The 23,214-nt window shown below is 41.5% G+C and overlaps 1 protein-coding gene across 7 annotated transcripts in view; it reads left to right on the top strand.

The window, feature by feature from the left end:
- Positions 1-23,214, top strand: part of Dhc64C (dynein heavy chain, cytoplasmic) — a 335,090-nt gene that overhangs the window by 249,074 nt on the left and 62,802 nt on the right. For all 7 annotated transcript variants that reach the window (XM_071692492.1, XM_071692491.1, XM_071692489.1 and 4 more), the window contains 2 exons: positions 16,189-16,314; positions 16,642-18,948. In XM_071692492.1, the coding sequence (XP_071548593.1) occupies positions 16,189-16,314; positions 16,642-18,948 (2,433 nt within the window). The remainder of the gene's footprint in view (positions 1-16,188; positions 16,315-16,641; positions 18,949-23,214) is intronic.

Here is a 23,214-nt window from a genome sequence, read left to right as displayed (position 1 = left end):
TTCACACCATATATTTGTAAGACCTTCCACAAGGCATCCTAATTGCATGGTTTCTCCATATTTAAAAAATCCCACGTACAAATCATTCTGTTTCTCTTAATATATCTCATGCATATTCTTTATCTACACAGTTGATCCACACATCATCTACCACTTCTTAAACAACATTGTTGCTCTCCAGTCTGATGCTCTGTAAATGCGTTCACCCTCTCAATCACTATAGATACTTTCCCTTATTTTTTCTTCTTCCCTTTCATTATTCTTTCTATGTTTCAGTTAAGGCCCAGCCTTGTTTTGGACTTTCGTCCATGACTGCAGCCTTCAACATCTAAAAAAAAGTTACTAGGTACACTTGGCAAATTTGTTCATCTGTAGTTCAAAATCTCACCTTTGTCCCCTTTGCCTTTATACAGTGGCACTATACATGCATTTCACCAGACTCCAAGTAGCTCACCATGATCCTTAAATATGATGAAAATCCAAACTAACCAACCTATGGCTTAGTAACCCCCTTTCTTCATGAGAAGTTCAACTGCAGTACCATCCACTCCAACTGCTTTGCACATTCCATCTTACTCAAGGTTTTCACCATCTTTCTCTTCATCAAAACACTTTCTGTAACTCTCTCACTAAGCATACCTCACCAATCAAAGCACCATGCATCTGCCACCCTATCATCGGACAGTCATCAATCCTTGAAAATACTTACTTCATCTCTTCACCTCATCACTACTTGTTACCACTTCCCTGTTTGCCCCTTTTGGCAATGTTCCCATTTGTTCTCTCATTTTTTCACATTAGTAACCTCCTTTCAAGATGTTTTATTCACCTGACATTTGCTGATACACACTCGCTCAATTCTCAGTTGCCCTCTTTTTCAGCCTATGCACCTTCCTTTTGACCTCCATCCTCTTTCTTTTGTATATCTCTCAATCATTTGCACTCCATTCATGTAAGTACTGCTGATACATCTCTCTTTTATCCCACCTCTCACTACCCTTACTTTGTCATCCCACCACTTTTTCCCCTTTCTCACTTACCACCTTCTGCATGCCACACACATCTCTCACACATTCCAGCACTGTTTCCCTAAATTTTTATTATTCATCTTCCACTACCCTTGCTTTGTTTACTCTCACCATTTGCCATTCTACACTCAATCTCTTCTGGTACTTCTTCATACATTTCTCTTTTACAAGCTCACTTATATGAAAACCTTTTAAGATTATATTCACCTTTACCACTACTGGGTAATGATCAGGCATCCCACCAGGTACTCATCTCAACACAGTCACATCCAGGATTCTCTCTATGGCTTCTTATCAGTTAGTACAAAATCCAGTAATGCCCACGTAACATCCTTCGTACTCATTTCTTATCAGTTAGTACAAAATCCAGTAATGCCCACGTAACATCCTTCGTACTCACCCATGTATACCAATATATGCCTCTACTTTTAAACCAAGCGTTCGCAATCACCATTCCTTTTTCAGCACACAACTCAATGCACCATTCCTGTTCTCCTTTCTGAATATCCCATGTCCCCCAATTATACCCACAACTGCCACATTACTCGCTCTTGCATTTAAATCCTGTCACTATTACCTAATTTCTTGCATCAAAACTGCTTGCACACTCACTCATTTTCTCCTAAAGCACTTGCCTCTCATCATCTTTCCTCTCAGGAAAGATTATTGATCACTAATAATGACCTTTTTCTTTCAGTCCTTTTTCATATTTATCCACATCGGTTTGGGGCTTCCTTATAATCCCTCTCACATTCCTATAACTCTGGCTCTAGCAACAGTGCTACTTTTTCCATAGCACTTTCTCTCATGCCATCACCTGACATAACACATAAGACATTCCCAAAGCATTCTTTTTCTTTACCCTTGAGTTATATTTCACTCAGATCCACATCCAGAACATTCAAGTTTCTTTCCTTAAGCATACTTCCTAGCTCTCCTGTCTTCTCATCTTGGTTGTATACATTTTTTTTCTTTATACTTGATCGCTTGTCTCCTGCATTAGCAATGTATCGCCAGGAGACAGACAAAGAAAGGCACACCTGCTCACATTCATGTGTACATACATATATGCACATTATTATTATTATTTATTATTTTTTATTTGACTTGATTGCCATTTTCCTTGTCAGCAAGGTAGTGCCAGGAAACAGATGAAGAAAGACCCATCCACTCATATTTTTTTTTCATTTTTTATTTTGCTTTGTTGCTGTCTCCCTCATTAGTGAGGTAGCGCAAGGAAACAGACGAAAGAATGGCCCAACCCACCCACATACACATGTATATACATACACATCCACAGATGCAAATATACATACCTATACATCTCAATGTACCTATACATCTCAATGTATACATATATATACACACACACACACACATACATCTATACACATGTACATGATTCATACTGTCTGCCTTTATTCATTCCCATCGCCACCTCGCAACACAAACCATTTCAAAACACCATCTTCTGCTCTCTCAACCACACTCTTTTTATTACCACACATCTCTCTTACCCTATTATTACTTACTCGATCAAACCACCTCACACCACATATTGTCCTCAAACATCTCATTTCCAGCACATCCACCCTCCTGCGCACAACTCTATCCATAGCCCACGCCTCGCAACCATACAACATTGTTGGAATCACTATTCCTTCAAACATACCCATTTTTGCTTTCTGAGATAATGTTCTTGACTTCCACACATTCTTCAAGGCTCCCAGAATTTTTGCCCCCTCCCCCACCCTATGATTCACTTCCGCTTCCATGGTTCCATCCGCTGCCAGATCCACTCCCAGATATCTAAAACACTTTACTTCCTCCAGTTTTTCTCCATTCAAACTTACCTCCCAATTGACTTGACCCTCAACCCTACTGTACCTAATAACCTTGCTCTTATTCACATTTACTCTTAACTTTCTTCTTTCACACACTTTACCAAACTCAGTCACCAGCTTCTGCGGTTTCTCACATGAATCAGCCACCAGTGCTGTATCATGAGCGAACAACAACTGACTCACTTCCCAAGCTCTCTCATCCACAACAGAGTTCATACTTGCCCCTCTTTCCAAAACTCTTGCATTCACCTCCCTAACAACCCCATCCATAAACAAATTAAACAACCATGGAGACATCACACACCCCTGCCGCAAACCTACATTCACTGTGAGCCAATCACTTTCCTCTCTTCCTACACGTACACATGCCTTACATCCTCGATAAAAACTTTTCACTGCTTCTAACAACTTGCCTCCCACACCATATATTCTTAATACCTTCCACAGAGCATCTCTATCAACTCTATCATATGCCTTCTCCAGATCCATAAATGCTACATACAAATCCATTTGCTTTTCTAAGTATTTCTCACATACATTCTTCAAAGCAAACACCTGATCCACGCATCCTCTACCACTTCTGAAACCACACTGCTCTTCCCCAATCTGATGCTCTGTACACGCCTTCACCCTCTCAATCAATACCCTCCCATATAATTTACCAGGAATACTCAACAAACTTATACCTCTGTAATTTGAGCACTCACTCTTATCCCCTTTGGCTTTGTACAATGGCACTATGCACGCATTCCGCCAATCCTCAGGCACCTCACCATGAGTCATACATACATTAAATAATCTTACCAACCAGTCAGCAATACAGTCACCCCCTTTTTTAATAGATTCCACTGCAATACCATCCAAACCTGCTGCCTTGCCGACTTTCATCTTCCGCAAAGCTTTTACCACCTCTTCTCTGTTTACCAAATCATTTTCCCTTACCCTCTCACTTTGCACACCACCTCGACCAAAACACCCTATATCTGCCACTCTGTCATCAAACACATTCAACAAACCTTCAAAATACTCACTCCATCTCCTTCTCACATCACCACTACTTGTTATCACCTCCCCATTAGTGCCCTTCACTGAAGTTCCCATTTGCTCCCTTGTCTTACGCACTTTATTTACCTCCTTCCAGAACATCTTTTTATTCTCCCTAAAATTTAATGATACTCTCTCACCCCAACTCTCATTTGCCCTCTTTTTCACCTCTTGCACCTTTCTCTTGACCTCCTGTCTCTTTCTTTTATACATCTCCCACTCAATTGCATTTTTCCCTGCAAAAATCGTCCAAATGCCTCTCTCTTCTCTTTCACTAATAATCTTACTTCTTCATCCCACCACTCACTACCCTTTCTAATCAACCCACCTCCCTCGCTTCTCATGCCACAAGCATGTTTTGCGCAATCCATCACTGATTCCCTAAATACATCCCATTCCTCCCCCTCTCCCCTTACTTCCATTGTTCTCACCTTTTTCCATTCTGTACTCAGTCTCTCCTGGTACTTCCTCACACAAGTCTCCTTCCTAAGCTCACTTACTCTCACCACCCTCTTCACCCCAACATTCACTCTTCTTTTCTGAAAACCCATACAAATCTTCATGTCATAAAAGGCGACTTAAAGGGGAGGGAGCAGGCGGCTGGAAATCCTCTTCTCCTGTTTTTTAACTTTTCCGAAAGAAGGAACAGAGAATGGGGCCAAGTGAGAATTTCCTTCTCAGGCTCAGTCTTCTGTTCCAAATGCTACCTCGCTAATGTGGGAAATGGCGAATATGTACAGAACATATACATATCAGCACATGCCTATGTACATATGCATACACATACACAGCCGTATACATATATACACAGGTACATATTCATACTCGCTTGCCTTCATCTATTCCTGGCACCACCCCGCCCCACAGGAAACAGCATCACCACCCCTTGTTTCGGTGAGGTAGCACCAGGAAAACAGACAAAAAGGGCCACATTCATTCACACTGAGTCTAGCTGTCATGTGTAATGCACCGAAACCACAACTCCCTTTCTATATCCAGGCCCCACAGAAGTTTATTATTGTTAATATTATAACAGGTACAGTCTGGTAGCTGATTTGGGTGAGAAACTGCAGAAGTTGATGACTGAGTTTGGTAAAGTGTGTGAAAGAAGAAAGTTGAGAATTGAGTTTGGTAAAGTGTGTGAAAGAAGAAAGTTGAGAGTAAATGTGAATAAGAGTAAGGTTATATATATCCCTGGGGATAGGGGAGAAAGAATAATTCCCACGTATTCCCTGCGTGTCGTAGAAGGCGACTAAAAGGGGAGGGAGCGGGTGGCTGGAAATCCTCCCCTCTCGTTTTTTTTTTTAATTTTCCAAAAGAAGGAACAGAGAAGGGGGCCAGGTGAGGATATTCCCTCAAAGGCTCAGTCCTCTGTTCTTAACACTACCTCGTTGATGCGGGAAATGGCGAATAGTATGAAAGAAAGAAAAGAAAGAGTAAGGTTATTAGGTTCAGTAGGGTTGAGGGACAAGTTGATTGGGAGATAAGTTTGAATGGAGAAAAACTGGAGGAAGTGAAGTCTTTTTCATATCTAGGAGTGGATTCAGCAGCGGATGGAACCATGGAAGCGGAAGTGATTCACAAGGTGGGGAAGGGGGCGAAAGTCTGGGAGTGTTGAAGAATGTGTGGGAGGCGAGAACGTTATCTTGGAGAGCACAAACTGGTATGTTTGAAGGAATAGTGGTTTCAACAATGTTATATGGTTGTGAGGCATGGGCTATAGATAGGCTTGTGCAGAGGAGGGTGGATGTGTTGGAAATGAGATGTTTGACGACAATATGTGGTATGAGGTGGTTTGATCGAGTAAGTAATGAAAGGGTAAGAGAGATGTGTGGTAATAAAAAGAGTGTGGTGGTGAGAGCAGAAGAGAGCGTATTGAATTGGTTTGGTCACAGGGAGAGAATGAGTGAGGAAAGATTGACCTAGAGGATGTGTGTGTCAGAGGTGGAGGGAACGAGAAGTGGGAGACCAAATTGGAGGTGGAAGGATGGAGTGAAAAAGATTTTGAGTGATTGGGGCCTTAACATACAGGAGGGTGAAAGGTGTGCAAGGAATAGAGTGAAATGGAACGATGTGGTATACTGTGGTCGACGTGCTGTCAATGGATTGAACCAGGGCATGTGAAGCATCTGGGGTAAACCATGGAAAGTTTTGTGGGGCCTGGATGTGGAAAGGGAGCTATGGTTTCGATGCATTACACATGACAGCTAGAGACTGAGTGTGAATGAATGTGGCCTTTGTTGTCTTTTCCTAGCGCTATCTCATGCACGCGTACGGGGGGAGGGGGTGCCATTTCATGTGTAGCGGGGTTGCGACAGGAATGGATGAAGGCTGCAAGTGTGGATGTATACATGTATATATATATATATTTTCTTTTCTTCTTTCTTTCAAACTATTCGCCATTTCCTGCATTAGCGAGGTAGCGTTAAGAACAGAGGACTGGGCCTTTGAGGGAATACCCTCACCTGGCCCAATTCTCTGTTCCTTCTTTTGGGAAAAAAAAAAAAAAAAAAAAAAAAAATAAAAGAAAGCAGCAGGAGGTCAAGTGGAAGGTGCAAGGGTTGAAAAAGAGGGCAGATGAGAGCTGGGGTGAGAGAGTATCATTGAACTTTGGGAAGATTAAAAAGATGTTTTGGAAGTGGGTGAATGATTTGCATAAAACAAGAGAACAAATGGGAACATTGGTGAAAAGGGCAAGGGGAAGTAATAACAGGTAGTGATGAAGTGAGGACATGGAGTGAGTATTTTGAATGTTTGTTGAATGTGTTTGATGATAGAGTGGCAGATGAAGAGTGTTTTGGTTGGGGTGGTTTGCAGAGTGAGATGGTCCCGGAGAATGGTTTAGTTAAGAGAGAAGAGGTGGTGAAAGCTTTGTGGAAGACGAAATCCAGCAATGCGTCGAGTTTGGATGGTACTGCAGTTGAATACATTAAGAAAGGGGATGACTGTGTTGTTGATTGTTTGGTAAGGATATTCATTGTATGTATTGATCATGGTGAAGTGCCTGAGGATTGGTGGAATGCATGCATAGTGCCATTGTACAAAGGCAAAGGGGATAAAGGTGAGTGTTCAAACAACAGAGGCATAAGTTTGCTGAGTATTCTTAGAAAATTATATGTGAGGGTATTGATTGAGAGGGTGAAGGCATGTACAGAGCATCAGATTAGGGAAGAGCATTGTGGTTTCAGAAGTGGTAGAGGATGTGTGGATTAGGTGTTTGCTTTGAAGAATGTGTGTGAGAAATACTTTGGAAAACAGATGGGGAAAGTCTTCAGAATATGTGGTGTAGGAGGCAAGCTGCTAGAAGCAGTGAAAAGTTTTTACCAAGGATGTAAGGCATGCATATGAGTAGGAAGAGAGGAGAGTGATTAGTTCCCAGTGAAGGGGTTTGCAGTGGGGGTGTGTGATGTTCCCATGGTTGTTTGACTTGTTTATGGATGGGGTGTTTAGGGAGGTGAATGCAAGAGTTTTGGAGAGAGGGGTGAGTATGCAGTCTGTTGGGGATGAGAGGGCATGGAAAGTGAGTCAGTTGTTGTTCACTGATGATACAGCTTTGGTGGCTAAGTTGTGGGAGAAATTGCAGAGGTTGGTGATTGAGTTTGGAAAAGTGTGGGAAAGGAGAAAGTTTAGAGTAAATGTGAATAAGAGCAAGGTTATTAGGTTCAGTAGGGTTGAAGGACAAGTTAATTGGGATGTAAGTGTGAATGGAGAAAGATTGGAGGAGTGAAGCGTTTTAGATATCTGGGAGTGGACTTACAGTGAATGGGACCATGGAAGTGGAAGTGAGTCACAGGGTGGCGGAGGGGGCAAAGGTTTTGGGATCGATGAAGAATCTGTGGAAGGAGAGAACGTTATCTCAGAGAGCAAAACTGGTTATGTTTGAAGGAATAGTAGTTCCAACAATATTATATGGTTGTGAGGCATGGGCTATAGATAAGGTTGTACAGAAGAGGGTGTGTTGAAATGGAAAGATTGACAAAGAGGATGTATGTGTCAGAGATGGAAGGAACAAGGAGAAGCAGGAGACCAAATTAGAGGTGGAAGGATGGAGTGAAAAAGATTTTGAGTGGTCTGGGCCAGAACATACAGGAGAGTGAAAGGCGTGCAAGGAATAGACCGAATTAGAACAATGTTTTATACTGGGGTCGACGTGCCATCTACTCCAGCTGCCTTGTTGCTTTTCATTATTCACAAGGCTTTCACCACCTTTTCTCGCTTCACCAATGCACCCTCCATGACTCTCTTATTTTGCATACCACCCCTTCCAAAAGCACCCTACATCTGCCACTCTGTCATCAAATACATTTGACAGTCCTTCAAAATACTCATCCCATCTCCTTACTTCATCAGTACCTGTTATCACTTCCCCTTTTGCCCCATTCACCAATGTTTCCGTTTGTTCTCTTGTCTTTTTCACATTCTTTTCCTCCTTCCTAAGCATCTTTTTATTATCCTTAGCTAAAGTTTAATGATACTCTCTCACCCACACTGTCATTTGCTCTCTTTTTCAACATCTATACCTTCCTCTTGACCCCCTTGCTGTTTTCTCTTACACATTTTCCAACCATTTGCACACCTTCCTTGTAATTACTACCCAAAAACCTCTCTTTTCTCTTTCACTAGCAACTTTACTTTTTCATCCCACCACTCACTACACATTCTAATCAGCCCACCTCCTACCTTTCCTATCCCACATGCATCTTTTGCACATGTTAATGCTTCCCTAAATACCCCCCATTCGTCACCCATTCCCCTAGCTTCATCTACTTTCGCCTTTTACCATTCTGCTCTCAACCTCTGCTGGTATTTCTTCACAGAAATCTCCTTTCCAAGCCCACTTACTCACACCACTCTCTTCTCCCTAACCCCAACTTTGTTCCCTCTTTTTTTGAAAACCTCCACAAATCTTTGCCCTTGCCTCCATAAGATAGTTATCAGACATTGCACCAGCTGCCCCTTTCAGCACATTTAAATCCAAAAGTCTCTCTTTTACATGCCTATCAATTAATATGTGATTTAATTCCCATTGACCATATCTCCTACTCTCATATGGTTACTTGTGTTTATCTCTCTTTTTAAACCAGGTATTCCCAATTAGGATAGGTAGATAGATAGATAGGGTAGAATAAATCTTGAAAGCTTGTCAGATTGTTTTTGATACCTACAATGGTGGTATACTATGTTTTCATGCAACCTGTATTTTACTAAGTAATTATTGAAATGAAACAGTGATTAACCATGAATACCCAGGATTAAGAGGAGTTGTTAGATAACAGGCAGGCAGCTTACAGGAGCCCCAGAGCCCCATTGACACCTGTTCAGGATCTCCTTGTAAGTGGTTAAGTTTTATGATTCTGGTTCACCCATCCATTCCCCACATATCAGGAGGTTTAAAAAGTTTTCTGCTCCATAAAGGTGATTTAGATTTTCTTAGAATTTTTTTGGTGATAGCTGTACTTGAAAAGTTCATGGTTAGGCATACCCCAGTGAGGTTCAGTCTCTGAAGATTGGGCGATCTGTGACATTTGGTTAATTTTGCTATGACCTGTAAGCTCTCCTTTTGTGTTGGAAATAAGTATTAGTTTTCACAATGTATTACCCAAACCAGAAAACAAGATTTGTATGATGTATGAATTTGTATTGCAGCTAGATGCATTCAAATGTTGTGTTCTCTCTGGAATATGAGTTAATGATTTATGTTTTTACAGTTCTTGTGAGGTTAGAAGAACTGGAGTGTGATAAATGCTTATAGTTTTGTTAGTTTATTCCAGGAGTGCTTTAAACTGACTGATGTTGGCTCTGAGTGAAACGAAGCTCAAGGGTAAAGGGGAAGAGTGGTTTGGGAATGTCTAGGGAGTAAAGTCAGGGGTTAGTGAGAGGACAAGAGCAAGGGAAGGAGTAGCACTACTCCTGAAACAGGAGTGGTGGGAGTATGTGATAGAGTGTAAGAAAGTAAACTCTAGATTGATATGGGTAAAACTGAAAGTTGATGGAGAGACATGGGTGATTATTGGTGCATATGCACCTGGGCATGAGAAGAAAGATCATGAGAGGCAAGTAAGTGTTTTGGGAGCAGCTAAGTGAGTGTGTTAGTAGTTTTGATGCCCGAGACCGGGTTATAGTGATGGGTGATTTGAATGCAAAGGTGAGTAATGTGGCAGTTGAGGGAATAATTGATGTACATCAGGTGTTCAGTGTTGTAAATGGAAATGGTGAAGAGCTTGTAGATTTATGTGCTGAAAAAGGACTGGTGATTGGGAATACCTGGTTTAAAAAGAGAGATATACATACGTATGTAAGTAGGAGGGATGGCCAGAGAGTGTTATTGGATTACATGTTAATTGATAGGTGCATGAAAGAGAGACTTTTGGATGTTAATGTGCTGAGAGGTGCAACTGGAGGGATGTCTGATCATTATCTTGTGGAGGCAAAGGTGAAGATTTGCAGAGGTTTTCAGAAAAGAAGAGAGAATGTTGGGGTGAAGTGAGTGGTGAGAGTAAGAGCTTGGGAAGGAGACTTGTGTGAGGAAGTACCAGGAGAGACTGAGTACAGAATGGAAAAAGTTGAGAACAAAGGATGTAAGGGGAGTGGGGGAGGAAGGGGATGTATTTAGGTAAGCAGTGATGGCTTGCGCAAAAGATGCTTGTGGCATGAGAAGCGTAGGAGGTGGGCAGATGAGAAAGGGTAGTGAGTGGTGGGACGAAGAAGTAAGATTATTAGTGAAGGAGAAGAGAGAGGCATATGGACGATTTTTGCAGGGAAATAATGCAAATGAGTAGGAGATATATAAAAGAAAGAGGCAGGAGGTCAAGAGAAAGGTGCAAGAGGTGAAAAAGAGGGCAAATGAGAGTTGGGGTGAGAGAGTATCATTATATTTTAGGCAGACAGTGTGAATTGTGTGCATGGGTATATATGTATGTGTCTGTGTGTGTGTATATATGTGTACATTGAGATGTATAGGTGGGTATGTTTGCGTGTGTGGATGTGTATGTGTATACATGTGTTTGGGGGTGGGTTGGGCCATTTTCTTTCGTCTGTTTCCTTGCGCTACCTCGCAAACGCGGGAAACAGCGACAAAGTAAAATAAATAAATAAAAAAGATGTTTTGGAAGGAGGTAAATAAAGTGCATAAGACAAGGGAACAAATGGGAATTTCAGTGAAAGGGGCAAATGGGGAGGTGATAAGAAGTAGTGGTGATGTGAGAAGGAGATGGAGTGAGTATTTTGAAGGTTTGTTGAATGTGTTTGATGATAGAGTGGCAGATATAGGATGTTTTGGTGGAGGTAGTGTGCAAAGTGAGAGGGTTAGGGAGAATGATTTGGTAAACAGAGAAGAGGTAGTAAAAGCTTTGTGGAAGATGAAAGCCAGCAAGGCAGCAGGTTTGGATGGTATTGCAGTGGAATTTATTAAAAAGGGGATGACTGTATTGTTGCCTGGTTGGTAAGGTTATTTAATGTATGTATGACGCATGGTGAGGTGCCTGAGGATTGGCAGAATGCTTGCATAGTGCCATTGTACAAAGGCAAAGGGGATAAAAGTAAGCGCTCAAATTACAGAGGTATAAGTTTGTTGAGTATTCCTGGTAAATTATATGGGAGGATATTGATTGAGAGGGTGAAGGCATGTACAAAGCATCAGATTGGGGAAGAGCAGTTTGGTTTCAGAAGTGGTAGAGGATGTGTGGATCAGGTGTTTGCTTTGAAGAATGTATGTGAGAAATACTTAGAAAAGCAAATGGATTTGTATGTAGCATTTATGGATCTGGAGAAGGCATATGATAGAGTTGATAGAGATGCTCAGTGGAAGGTATTAAGAATATATGGGGCAAGTATGCTGTCTGTTTAGGATGAGAGAGCTTGGGAAGTGAGTCAGTTGTTGTTCGCTGATGATACAGCGCAGGTGGCTGATTCGTGTGAGAAACTGCTGAAGCTGGTGACTGAGTTTGGTAAAGTGCGTGAAAGAAGAAAGTTGAGAGTAAATGTGAATAAGAACAAGGTTATTAGGTACAGTAGGGTTGAGGGATAAGTCAATTGGGAGGTAAGTTTGAATGGAGAAAAACTGGAGGAAGTGAAGTATTTTAGATATCTGGGAGTGGATTTGGCAGCGGATGGAACCATGGAAGCGGAAGTGAATCATAGGGTGGGGGAGGGGCGAAAGTTCTGGGAGCGTTGAAGAATGTGTGGAAGTCAAGAACATTATCTCGGAAAGCAAAAATGGGTATGTTTGAAGGAATAGTGGTTCCAACAATGTTATATGGTTGCGAGACATGGGCTATGGATAGAGTTGTGCGGAGGAGGGTGGCTGTGCTGGAAATGAGATGTTTGAGAACAATATGTGGTGTGAGATGGTTTGATTGAGTAAGTAATAATAGGGTAAGAGAGATGTGTGGTAATAAAAAGAGTGTGGTTGAGAGTGCAGAAGAGGGTGTTTTGAAATGGTTTGGTCTCATGGAAAGAATGAGTGAGGAAAGATTGACCTAGAGGATATATGTGTCAGAGGTGGAGGGAACGAGGAGAAGTGGGAGACCAAATTGGAGGTGGAAAGATGGAGTGAAAAAGATTTTGAGTGATTGTGGCCTGAACATGTAGGAGGGTGAAAGGCGTGCAAGGAATAGAGTGAATTGGAACGATGTGGTATACCGGGGTTGACGTGCTGTAAATGGATTGAACCAGGGCATTTGAAGTGTCTGGGGTAAACCATGGAAAGTTCTGGAAAGTTCTGTGGGGCCTGGATGTGGGTAGGGAGCTGTGGTTTCAGTGCATTATACATGACAACTAGAGACTGAGTGTGAACGAATGTGGCCTTTGTTGTCTTTTCCTAGCGCTACCTCGCGCACATGCGGGGGGAGGGGGTTGTTATTTCATGTGTGGTAGGGTGGCGATGGGAGTGAATAAAGGCAGTATGAATTATGTACATGTGTATATATGTATACGTTTGTGTGTGTATATATATGTATACGTTGAGATGTATAGGTATGTATATTTGTGTGTGTGGACGTGTATGTATATACATGTGTATGTGGGTGGGTGGCTTGGGCCATTCTTCCATCTGTTTACTTGCGCTGCCTCGCTAACGCGGGAGACAGTGACAAAGCAAAATAATAATAATGATAGATTTTTTATTTTTTCATATTTAAGCATTTGTTGGGTGTATATCTTTTCAAATGTTTAAGATAGAGCAGAAAGTCTGTGCCTCATAAAATAAGAATTTTTTAAAATCTTTTCATTGGCATGTTCGTACTTTTTTTTTTAATTAAGGAGGCTTTTATTGAGTTAATTACTTTTTTGTCATGATCTTACATTTTATCATATCTCGCGATTTTCTGGGTACACGTGAGTGGGTCATAGTAATGGGTGATTTGAATGCGAAGGTGAGTAATTTGGCAGTTGAGGGAATAATTGGTGTACATGGGGTGTTCAGTATTGTAAATGGAAATGGTGAAAAGCTTGTAGGTTTGTCTCCTGAAAAGAGGACTAGTGATTGGGAATACCTGGTTTAAAAAGAGATATACATAAGTATACATATGTGTAAGTAGGAGAGATGGCCTGAGAGCATTATTGGATTATGTATTAATTGATAGATACATGAAAGAGAGACTTTTGGATGTTAATGTGCTGAGAGGATGTTAATGTGCTGAGGGATGTGTGATCATCATCTTGTGGAGGTAAAGGTGAAGATTTGTAGAGGTTTTCAGAAAAGAAGAGAGGATGTTGGGGTTAAGTGAGCTTGGGAAGGAGACTTATGTGAGGAAGTACCAGGAGAGACTGAGTGCATAATCGAAAAGGTGAGAGCAAAGGACATAATGGGAGTGGGGAGGAATGGGATGTATTTAGGGAAGCAGTGATGGCTTGCGCAAAAGATGCTTGTGGCACGAGAAAGGTGGGAAGATTAGAAAGGGTAGTGAGTGGTGGGATGAAGAAGTAAGATTATTAGTGAAGGAGATGAGAGAAACATTTGGATGATTTTGCCAGGAAATAGTGCAAATGACTGGGAGATGTATAAAAGAAAGAGGCAGGAGGTCAAGAGAAGGGTGCAAGAGGTGAAAATGAGGGCAAATGAGAGTTGGGGTGAGAGAGTATCATGAGATTTTAGGGAGAATAAAGAGATGTTTTGGAAGGAGGTAAATAAAGTGCTTAAGACAAGAGAACGAATGGGAACATCAGTGAAGGGGGCTAATGAGGAGGTAATAACAAGTAGTGGTGATGTGAGAAGGAGATGGAGTGAGTATTTTGAAGGTTTGTTGAAAGTGTTAGATGAAAGAGTGGCAGATATAGGGTGTTTTGGTAGAGGTGGTGTGCGAAGTGAGAGGTTCAGGGAGAATGGTTTGGCAAACAGAGGTAGTGGAAGCTTTGCAGAAGATGAAAGCCGGCGGGTTTGGATGGTATTGCAGTGGAATTTATTAAAAATGGGAGTTACTGTGTTGTTGACTGGTTGGTGAGGATATTCAGTATATGTATGGCTCATGATGAAGTATCTGAGGATTGGCAGAATGCATGCATAGTGCCACTGTACAAAGGCAAAGGGGATAAAGGTGAGTGTTCAAATTACAGAGGTATAAGTTTGTTGAGTATTCCTTGGAAATTATATGGGAGGGTATTGATTGAGAGGGTGAAAGCATGTACAGAGCATCAGATTTGGGAAGAGCAGTGTGATTTCAGAAGTGGTAGAGGATGTGTGGATCACGTGTATACTTTGAAGAATGTATGTGAGAAATACTTTGAAAAGCAGGTGGATTTGTATGTAGCATTTATGGATCTGGAGAAGGCATATGATAGAGTTGATAGAGATGCTCTGTGGAAGATATTAAGAGTATGTGGTTTGGGAGGCAAGTTGCTAGAAGCAGTGGAAAGTTTTATCGAGGATGTAAGGCATGTGTACGAGTAGGAAGAGAGGAAAGTGAGTGGTTCCCAGTGAATGTTGGTTTGCGGCAGGTGTGCGTGATGTCTCCATGGTTGTTTAATTTGTTTATGGATGGGGTTGTTAGGGAGGTGAATGCAAGAGTTTTGGAGAGAGCGGCAATTATGCAGTCTGTTGTGGATGAGGGGGCTTGTGAAGTGAGTCGGTTGTTGTTCACTGATGATAAAGTGCTGGTGGCTGATTCAGGTAAGAAACTGCAGAAGTTGGTGACTGAGTTTGGTGGAGAGCGTGAAAGAAGAAAGCTGAGAGTAAATGTGAATAAGAGCAAGGTTATTAGGTTCAGTAGGGTTGAGGGACAAGTCAATTAGGAGGTAAGTTTGAATGGAGAAAAACTTGAGGAAGTGAAGTTTTTTAATATCTGGGAGTGGATTTAACAGTGGATGGAATCGTGGAAGCGGAAGTGAGTCACAGGGTGGGGGAATGGGGCGAAGGTTCTGTGAGTGTTGAAGAATGTGTGAAAGGCAAGAACGTTATCTCAGAAAAAAAAAATGGTTATGTTTGAAGAAATAGTGGTTCCAACAATGTTATATGGGAAATGTTTGAGGACAATGTGTGGGGTGAGGTGGTTTGATGGAGTAAGTAATGAGACGGTAAGAGAGATGTGTGGTAATAAAAAGAGTGCAGTTGAGAGAGCTGAAGAGGGTGTCTTGAAATGGTTTGGTCACATGGAGAGAATGAGTGAGGAAAAATTGACAAAGAGGATATATTTGTCAGAGGTGGAGGGAACGAGGAGAAGTGGGAGATCAGATTGGAGGTGGAAGGATGGAGTGAAAAGATTTTGAGAAATTGGGGCCTGAACATGCAGGAGGGTGAAAGGCATGCAAGAATAGAATGAATTGGAACGATTTGGTATACCAGGGTCGATGTGCTGTCAATGGATTGAACCAGGGCATCTGAAGTGTCTCGGGTAAAACATGGAAAGTTTTGTGGGGCCTGGATGTGGAAAGGGAGCTGTGGTTTTAGTGCATTACACATGACAGGTAGAGACTGAGTGTGAACGAATGTGGCCGTTGTTGTCTTTTCCTAGTGCTACCTCACACGCATGCGGGGGAAGGGGGGTGCCATTTCATGTGTGGCGGGGTGGCAACGGGAATGGCTGAGGGCAGCAAGTATGAATATGTACATGTGTATATATGTATTTGTCTGTGTATGTATATATATGTATACGTTGAAATGTATAGTTATGTATATGTGCGTGTGTAGGCGTGTATGTATATACATGTGTATGTGAGTGGGTTGGGCCATTCATTCATTTCTTTCCCTGCTCTACCTCGCTAACGCAGTAGACAACGACAAAGTATGATGAATAAATGAAAATGAATTTTCTGGTACTAATTTGTATGGTATTTTTCAGCATTTCCCAAACATTGACCGTGACAGGGCTCTGCAGCGTCCTATTTTGTACTCCAACTGGCTTTCAAAGGATTATCTACCAGTTGATCAGGAGGAACTCAGGGATTATGTGAAGGCCAGGCTTAAGGTATGTACTTATGTTGCGTAAGTGGTATTTTAGAGTGACCTCAAATTGTGTTGGAAAAACCTGTATCTTGTTTATTAGAGCTTCACCAAAATTCAGAAATAAACAGGATAGATTAAGAAAGTATGAGCAGTGCAGTAAGACAGGAAAAGTAACAAATAAAAGGATAGCCATGCAGGTCTCACAATGAAATGTTAGTCAGATTTGGAAATTTTCTACGTATGATTTATTAACATAATGCAAGGAAAGTATTTACTGTATTATTGATAATTTCAGTATTGAAAAAGCTGTAACTGATTAGCTATGTACTTGTTCTTTGTCCTCATACAGGTATTCTATGAAGAAGAATTGGATGTGCCATTGGTACTCTTCAATGAGGTCTTGGATCATGTGCTTCGTATTGATCGTATCTTCCGCCAGCCACAAGGTCATTTATTACTCATTGGGGCTTCAGGTGCTGGAAAGACCACTCTGTCTCGCTTTGTTGCTTGGATGAATGGACTGTCTATCTTCCAAATCAAAGTTCATAACAAATACACACCAGAAGATTTTGATGAGGACTTGAGAGCTGTTTTGAGACGATCTGGTTGTAAAGATGAGAAGATTTGTTTTATACTTGATGAATCAAACGTACTTGACTCTTCCTTTTTAGAACGCATGAACACTCTCTTAGCTAATGGAGAAGTGCCAGGATTGTTTGAGGGTGACGAATATACAACACTCATGACACAGTGCAAAGAAGGTAGTCAGCGAGAAGGTCTGATGCTTGATTCAAGTGAGGAGCTCTATAAATGGTTTACTGGGCAGGTTATGCGCAACCTTCATGTTGTTTTCACCATGAACCCATCAGCTGATGGACTAAAAGATCGAGCTGCTACATCTCCAGCTTTATTCAACAGATGTGTACTCAATTGGTTTGGAGACTGGTCAAATGGTGCACTGTTCCAGGTTGGTATGGAATTTACCAGTCGCATTGACCTGGATAAAATGAATTGGAGCCCTCCTGACTATTTCCCTGTAGCTTATGAAAATCTTCCAGTACCTCCATCCCACCGTGATGCTATCATCAATGCCTTTGTGCATGTTCATCAGACGTTGCACCGAGCAAATGCCCGTTTAGCTAAACGTGGAAGTACTGTAATGGCAATTACTCCAAGACACTATCTGGATTTCATTAACCACTTTGTAAAATTGTACAATGAAAAGAGATCTGAGCTTGAAGAACAACAGTTACATCTAAATGTTGGTTTAGGCAAAATTGCTGAGACAGTTGAGCAGGTGGAACAGATGCAGAAGTCTTTAGCCATCAAAAACCAAGAGCTGCAGGCAAAGAATGAAGCAGCCAATATGAAACTGAAACAGATGGTCAAAGACCAGCAAGAAGCGGAGAAACAAAAAGTTGCAAGTCAAGAACTTCAAGAGCAGCTTGAAGCACAAACAGAGGTTATTAGTAAGAAGCGGGAAGAAGTCATGAAAGACTTGAGTAAGGTGGAACCTGCTGTACAGGAGGCTCAGAATGCTGTCAAAAGCATTAAAAAGCAACACCTGGTGGAAGTTCGATCAATGGCTAATCCTCCTCCTATGGTAAAACTTGCTCTGGAGTCAATTTGTCTTCTTCTTGGTGAGGCAACATCAGACTGGAAGACTATCAAATCAATTATTATGAAGGACAATTTCATTAACACAGTTGTCAACTTCAATACTGATGATATGCCTGATGAAATTCGAGATAAGATGAAAAACAAGTACCTCAGTAACCCAGACTACAACTTTGAGAAGGTAAACCGTGCATCTTTGGCATGTGGTCCAATGGTGAAATGGGCCATTGCGCAGATAGAGTATGCTGATATGCTAAAGAGGGTGGAGCCTTTAAGAAATGAATTGCGCAGCTTGGAAAACATGGCAGCTGAGAACAAGAAAAAGCATGAGGATGTAAAATCATTTATTAACCGTCTTGAGCGTTCCATTGCTGCATATAAGGATGAGTATGCTGTCCTTATTTCTCAGGCTCAGGCCATTAAGACAGACTTAGAGAATGTACAGGCCAAAGTAGACCGATCAATGGCTCTCATTAGGAACCTTAGTATTGAAAAAGATCGTTGGGCAGCTACATCAGATACATTCAAATTCCAAATGTCGACAATTATTGGTGATGTATTGTTGTCATCTGCTTTCCTAGCTTATGGTGGTTACTTTGATCAACAGTTCCGTGAAAACTTGTTCACAAACTGGTGCCACCATCTCCAACAAGCAAGTATCCAGTTTCGTGGAGATATTGCTCGTACGGAATACTTGTCAAACCCGGATGAGAGATTGAGGTGGCAGGCAAATGCCCTTCCTGCAGATGAACTGTGTACGGAAAATGCCATTATGCTAAATAGGTTTAACAGATATCCCTTAATCATTGATCCATCAGGTCAAGCCACAGAGTTCATCATGAATGAGTTTAAGGACAAGAAGATAACAAAGACCAGCTTTTTAGATGATGCCTTCAGGAAGAATTTGGAATCTGCCCTGCGTTTTGGAAATCCACTTCTGGTTCAAGATGTTGAGAATTATGATCCAATTCTGAACCCAGTATTGAATCGTGAGCTGCGCAGGACTGGTGGACGAGTGCTTATAACTCTTGGAGATCAGGTATGGTTTGATATATGGTTTAACTAATGCAGTGTAAATATTCTGTGTATGTGTACATAACTTTATCTGTAAGGCTTTGTTCTTTAAGGCACCTAAAGCATTTTTAGAGAATTTTGAATTGGCAAGTAGAGTAATAGGGAAAAATTGTTGAAACTCCTTGGGATGATTGTAAGTAAAAGTATTTTTGTAATTGCTTTCTCACCAACGGGATAATTGTAAATATGAAGTACTTTTCAAATTGCTTTCTCACCCTAGCAAGGTAGTGTCAGGAACTAACAAACAGTGTCCTCATTAGCTTTTTCTACTCTTTCTAGGAGTAATGTATTATATACCAAAAGCATACCCTACAGCCACAGCCAGGTCCCACAGACTACTTTACAGGTTATCTTGATTGCTTCATATGCCATGGTTCTGCCCACTGACAGTATGTCATCCCCTACCCACTTCTTATGTACCACATTGATTCCTTTCATTTGATCCTCAATAAGTCCAAATACTACCTTATACCTCAGTTTCCTTCACTCCATCCCTCCATCTCTTTCATGGTTACCCTCTCCACATTTTCCCTACTCTTCAGATGTATAGATACTCGTGTTCAGTCTCTTTTCTCATTGTATTCACATCCCTAAAGAGTTTCAGCATACCCTGGTCAGTCCTTTCAGTTAGACTAAGTTTATCTCCCCACCTCTATCAAGACTGTTCTCTTCTCTTCTCTTCTCTTCTCTTCTCTTCTCTTCTCTTCTCTTCACTTCACTTCACTTCTCTTCTCTTCTCTTCTCTTCTCTTCTCTTCTCTTCTCTTCTCTTCTCTTCTCTTCTCTTCTCTTCTCTTTTCTTCCCCCTCGCCTCCTCTTACAGTCTTTATCCTTCTCTCAGGTCCACGAACCATTACATTTCATCCCATAACACCCACTAAACTGGTGACCCCTGGAGTTGACTGAGAAAGAGAGATATAGAAACAGAAGTAAAAACAAAGACATCTGTGCTTTGTTGGAGTAATATGGAGAAGTGATAGGTGATGGAATGAGGGCATAGTGATACTGGTGTAGGATTGTGGTAAGAAAGGTGCAGCATCAAGAATCAAAAGGAGGACTGCTGCCGATGGTTGTTGGTGACCACAAGGGTTCCCTGAGATCATGCTATGGCAAGAGGTATCACAATGCTAGCTAGTAGACTTATGTGTTTACAGACCAAGATGATAGCTTGACTTGACTTCCCTTGGTAATGCCCAGATATACAAGAGGCAAGGAAGTCAGGTCATGAAGGCAGACTAGAAGATGATTGATGCAACTGAAAGTTGTAAGCTCTGACCTTACTCTATGCTGTTCAACTGAGTTTAGCCAATCTATAGTGTGTAGGCCACCAGTCTCATTCCTTTCGGAATTAGTGTCAGGTGAGGTCACACTTGTGATCTGCCACCACATAAAGTGACAATCATTAAGATAATCGTTTGTGGGGCAAGACTGGGAAACCCAGTGTCACTACACTACTCCCTTCTTCCTCGATTTGTTTAAGATTAAGGCTCGGGTGCTGATGAGGCAGATGGTAGTCTCATCTGTTTGTCTGGTGCTGATGGGGGGAGTGGAGTGCCCAAAGGTCAAGGAGTGATACTACAATACCCCCTTGCTCCCCATTCCCTGTCAGGGAAGTTTGCCATCAGCATAGCAGACAAGGTGGCAAACACAGCAGCCAGTGTGTGTGATGTAGCCATCTCTGTTGAAATCCACTGTATTATAGGGAGACCCAGGACTGGGCTTGGGGGAGCAGGTGCTTCAGGAGGCTGAACATCTATTGCTGGTGGAAAAGAAAGGTTGTCAGGTATGTGGTCCCGGTGGTGGTTTGGTGCATTTTCCTGATATTGGAAACCTGGTGCCGGTGGAGGTGATGATGTCTTAGGTTTTTCATCACAGCACTGGTGATTCCATTGGTTTTTGTTTTACCAACATGTCTCCTGACTGCAGGAAAAGTTTTTTGCACTGGTAAGTGTGGTTGGAGACCATCTAGAGGCAGTATTGGTGTCATTGGAATGTGAGGAAGAGAGGAATGGGAGGGATTAAGGAAAAGGTGGGAGTTGGATGTGGGGTAAAGAGTTGGACAGGAGTGTCAAAGTGTGATGGTTGCAGGTGGTCAGTGAAGGTAACCTGTCTTTCCACGGTACTTGGTAGCGATTTTTTGGGGGTTTGGGAAAGCACTCAGAAGGGACCTTTATATTTCTGCTGCAAGGGTTGGCAAACTACAATACAATAGGCGAAAAAATAGGTGATTAAGAAAAGATCCCAAGGAACATATGTGAGCCACATGGAGGTATGGTGAATTGGAACAAAGCATATGACATTGTGTGCATTATGCAGCCTTTCCTTATCAGTCTAGGGATCCAGTAGTGCAGAGGATGGTGTTGGAAAAAGGAATTTCTCAGGGAGTCAGAGAGTGGAAATGTATGTCATTTCTGCAGCTTAGAAACACTCGTCTTCTTTCATCACCAGTAAGAAACTGCAGAAGTTGGTGTCTGAGTTTAGGAGAATGTGTGGATGGAGGAAGTTGAGAGTAAATATAGAAAGTAGATTGCTCAAAAAGAATGTACCAGGGCAACTGCAGCAAAGGAGAAGGAAAGAATATAAGATGTGTAAGCAGAATATTAAGAAGCTGATAAAGGAGAGCAAAGAAAAAGCAGATGAAGATTTTTGAAGAAAATTGAGTTGGAAAAGTTTGGGTTGAACAATGAATTGTACTGGAAAGATTTGGAAAAGGAAAGAAGTGGATGAAAGAACGGAAGTGTAAATGTGAGGAAGAAGCATTGCTGAATCAAAAGAACGTATGAATAATGGAGAAGAAGAGGCAGCAGTTATTGCATATATGGGTAAGAAGGATGTAAGGAAGAGGATACAAGTGCAGGGGCCTGTAGCAAGAAGGGAGATAAAAAGAGTGATAATGAGGTTAAAGGTAGGAAAGGCACCTAAAGTGGATGGGATTACAGCTGAAGTGCTGAAGTATGGAGGAGAAAGTGTAAGAGAGTGGATGCGATTGATATGTAATGTAACATGGAAGCAGATGGTTGTGTTTGAGGATTGGGTAAAAGCTATTATTGTTCCTTTATTGAAAGAAAAATGTGTGATGGATGTATGTAGCAATTATAGCTATAGGAAATAAGCTTTTGTTCCTGCCACTACCTCGCTAATGTGGGAAATGGTAATCAAGTTTGAAAAAAAAGAAACCCTGTTAAGCATACCAGGAAAGGTGTATGCGAGAGTGTTGATTGATTTTTGTGGTGAGAATGACTTTGGAAAAGTATGTAGAAAAAGTTAAGAAGCTGTATGGAGCATTTATGAATCTGAGAAAGTGTATAACAGAGTCAAGTGGATTTGTGGGATGTATTAAGTATATATGTGGTAGGAAGACAACTGTTGGATGTTGTGAAAGCTTTCTATAAAGGATCAAATGCATGTTTAAAAGTGGATGGAGAGTTGAGCAAAAGTTCCACCATGCATCTGGGTGTGAGGTTGGGTTGTGTGATGTCAGTATGGCTTTTTGACATACTTCTATGGATTGGGTGATAAGAGAAGTGAAAGCAATTGTATGGAAATAGTTTGGAGAGATGGAGTGTGCTGGTGGGGTATGGTGGCTATTGACAAACCTGTTTTCAGATGATAGTGTTTTGCTTGCTGAGAGGAATTGCAGAAGGTTGTTAGTGTGTTGTATGATGTATGTAAGCATAAGCAATTGAAGGTAAATGCAAGTAAAAGTAATTGTGTTTGAAAGGAAACAGTGAAAAATATAGATTTTTGCAAAGCCCTCTTGATTGTGAGAAGAAAGTACACTAAACTAAATTATAGATATGTGGGGAAGAAGACTGGATGAGGTCACAGAATTTAAGTAGTTGGAAGCCAGCCTTGGTAAGTTTGGTGATATGGAAGGAGGGAGAATTACAGAGTAGAAGAGTCATTGGGTCCCTTAATAGAATAATGAAGGGTATAGGTATAAGATAGAAGCAAAGAAAGGATTAAGGGACAATATAGTCCTCCTGACCCTGACCTATGCTGTAGAAACAAGAACATTGAATGAGTTACAGAGGTCAAGAATCTGAAAGGAGCATGTGGTTTGATTAGATGGGATGAAGAAAGGAATGAGGGGCTGTATGAGAGATTTCATATGGCAGGGAGTGTAAAGGGAATGAATTATTGTGATGGATTAGGTGAAACATACTGCTTTGAGGTGGTTTTTGCATGTGGAAAGAATGCAAGACTGGGAGTTTACGAGGAGAGTCTATGAT

Source organism: Panulirus ornatus, chromosome 53, assembly GCF_036320965.1.
Source record: "Panulirus ornatus isolate Po-2019 chromosome 53, ASM3632096v1, whole genome shotgun sequence".
NCBI classification, from domain to species: Eukaryota; Metazoa; Arthropoda; class Malacostraca; order Decapoda; family Palinuridae; genus Panulirus; species Panulirus ornatus.
The sequence above is the reverse complement of the archived record's forward strand: the minus strand, read 5'-3'. Positions and strand labels throughout refer to the sequence as shown.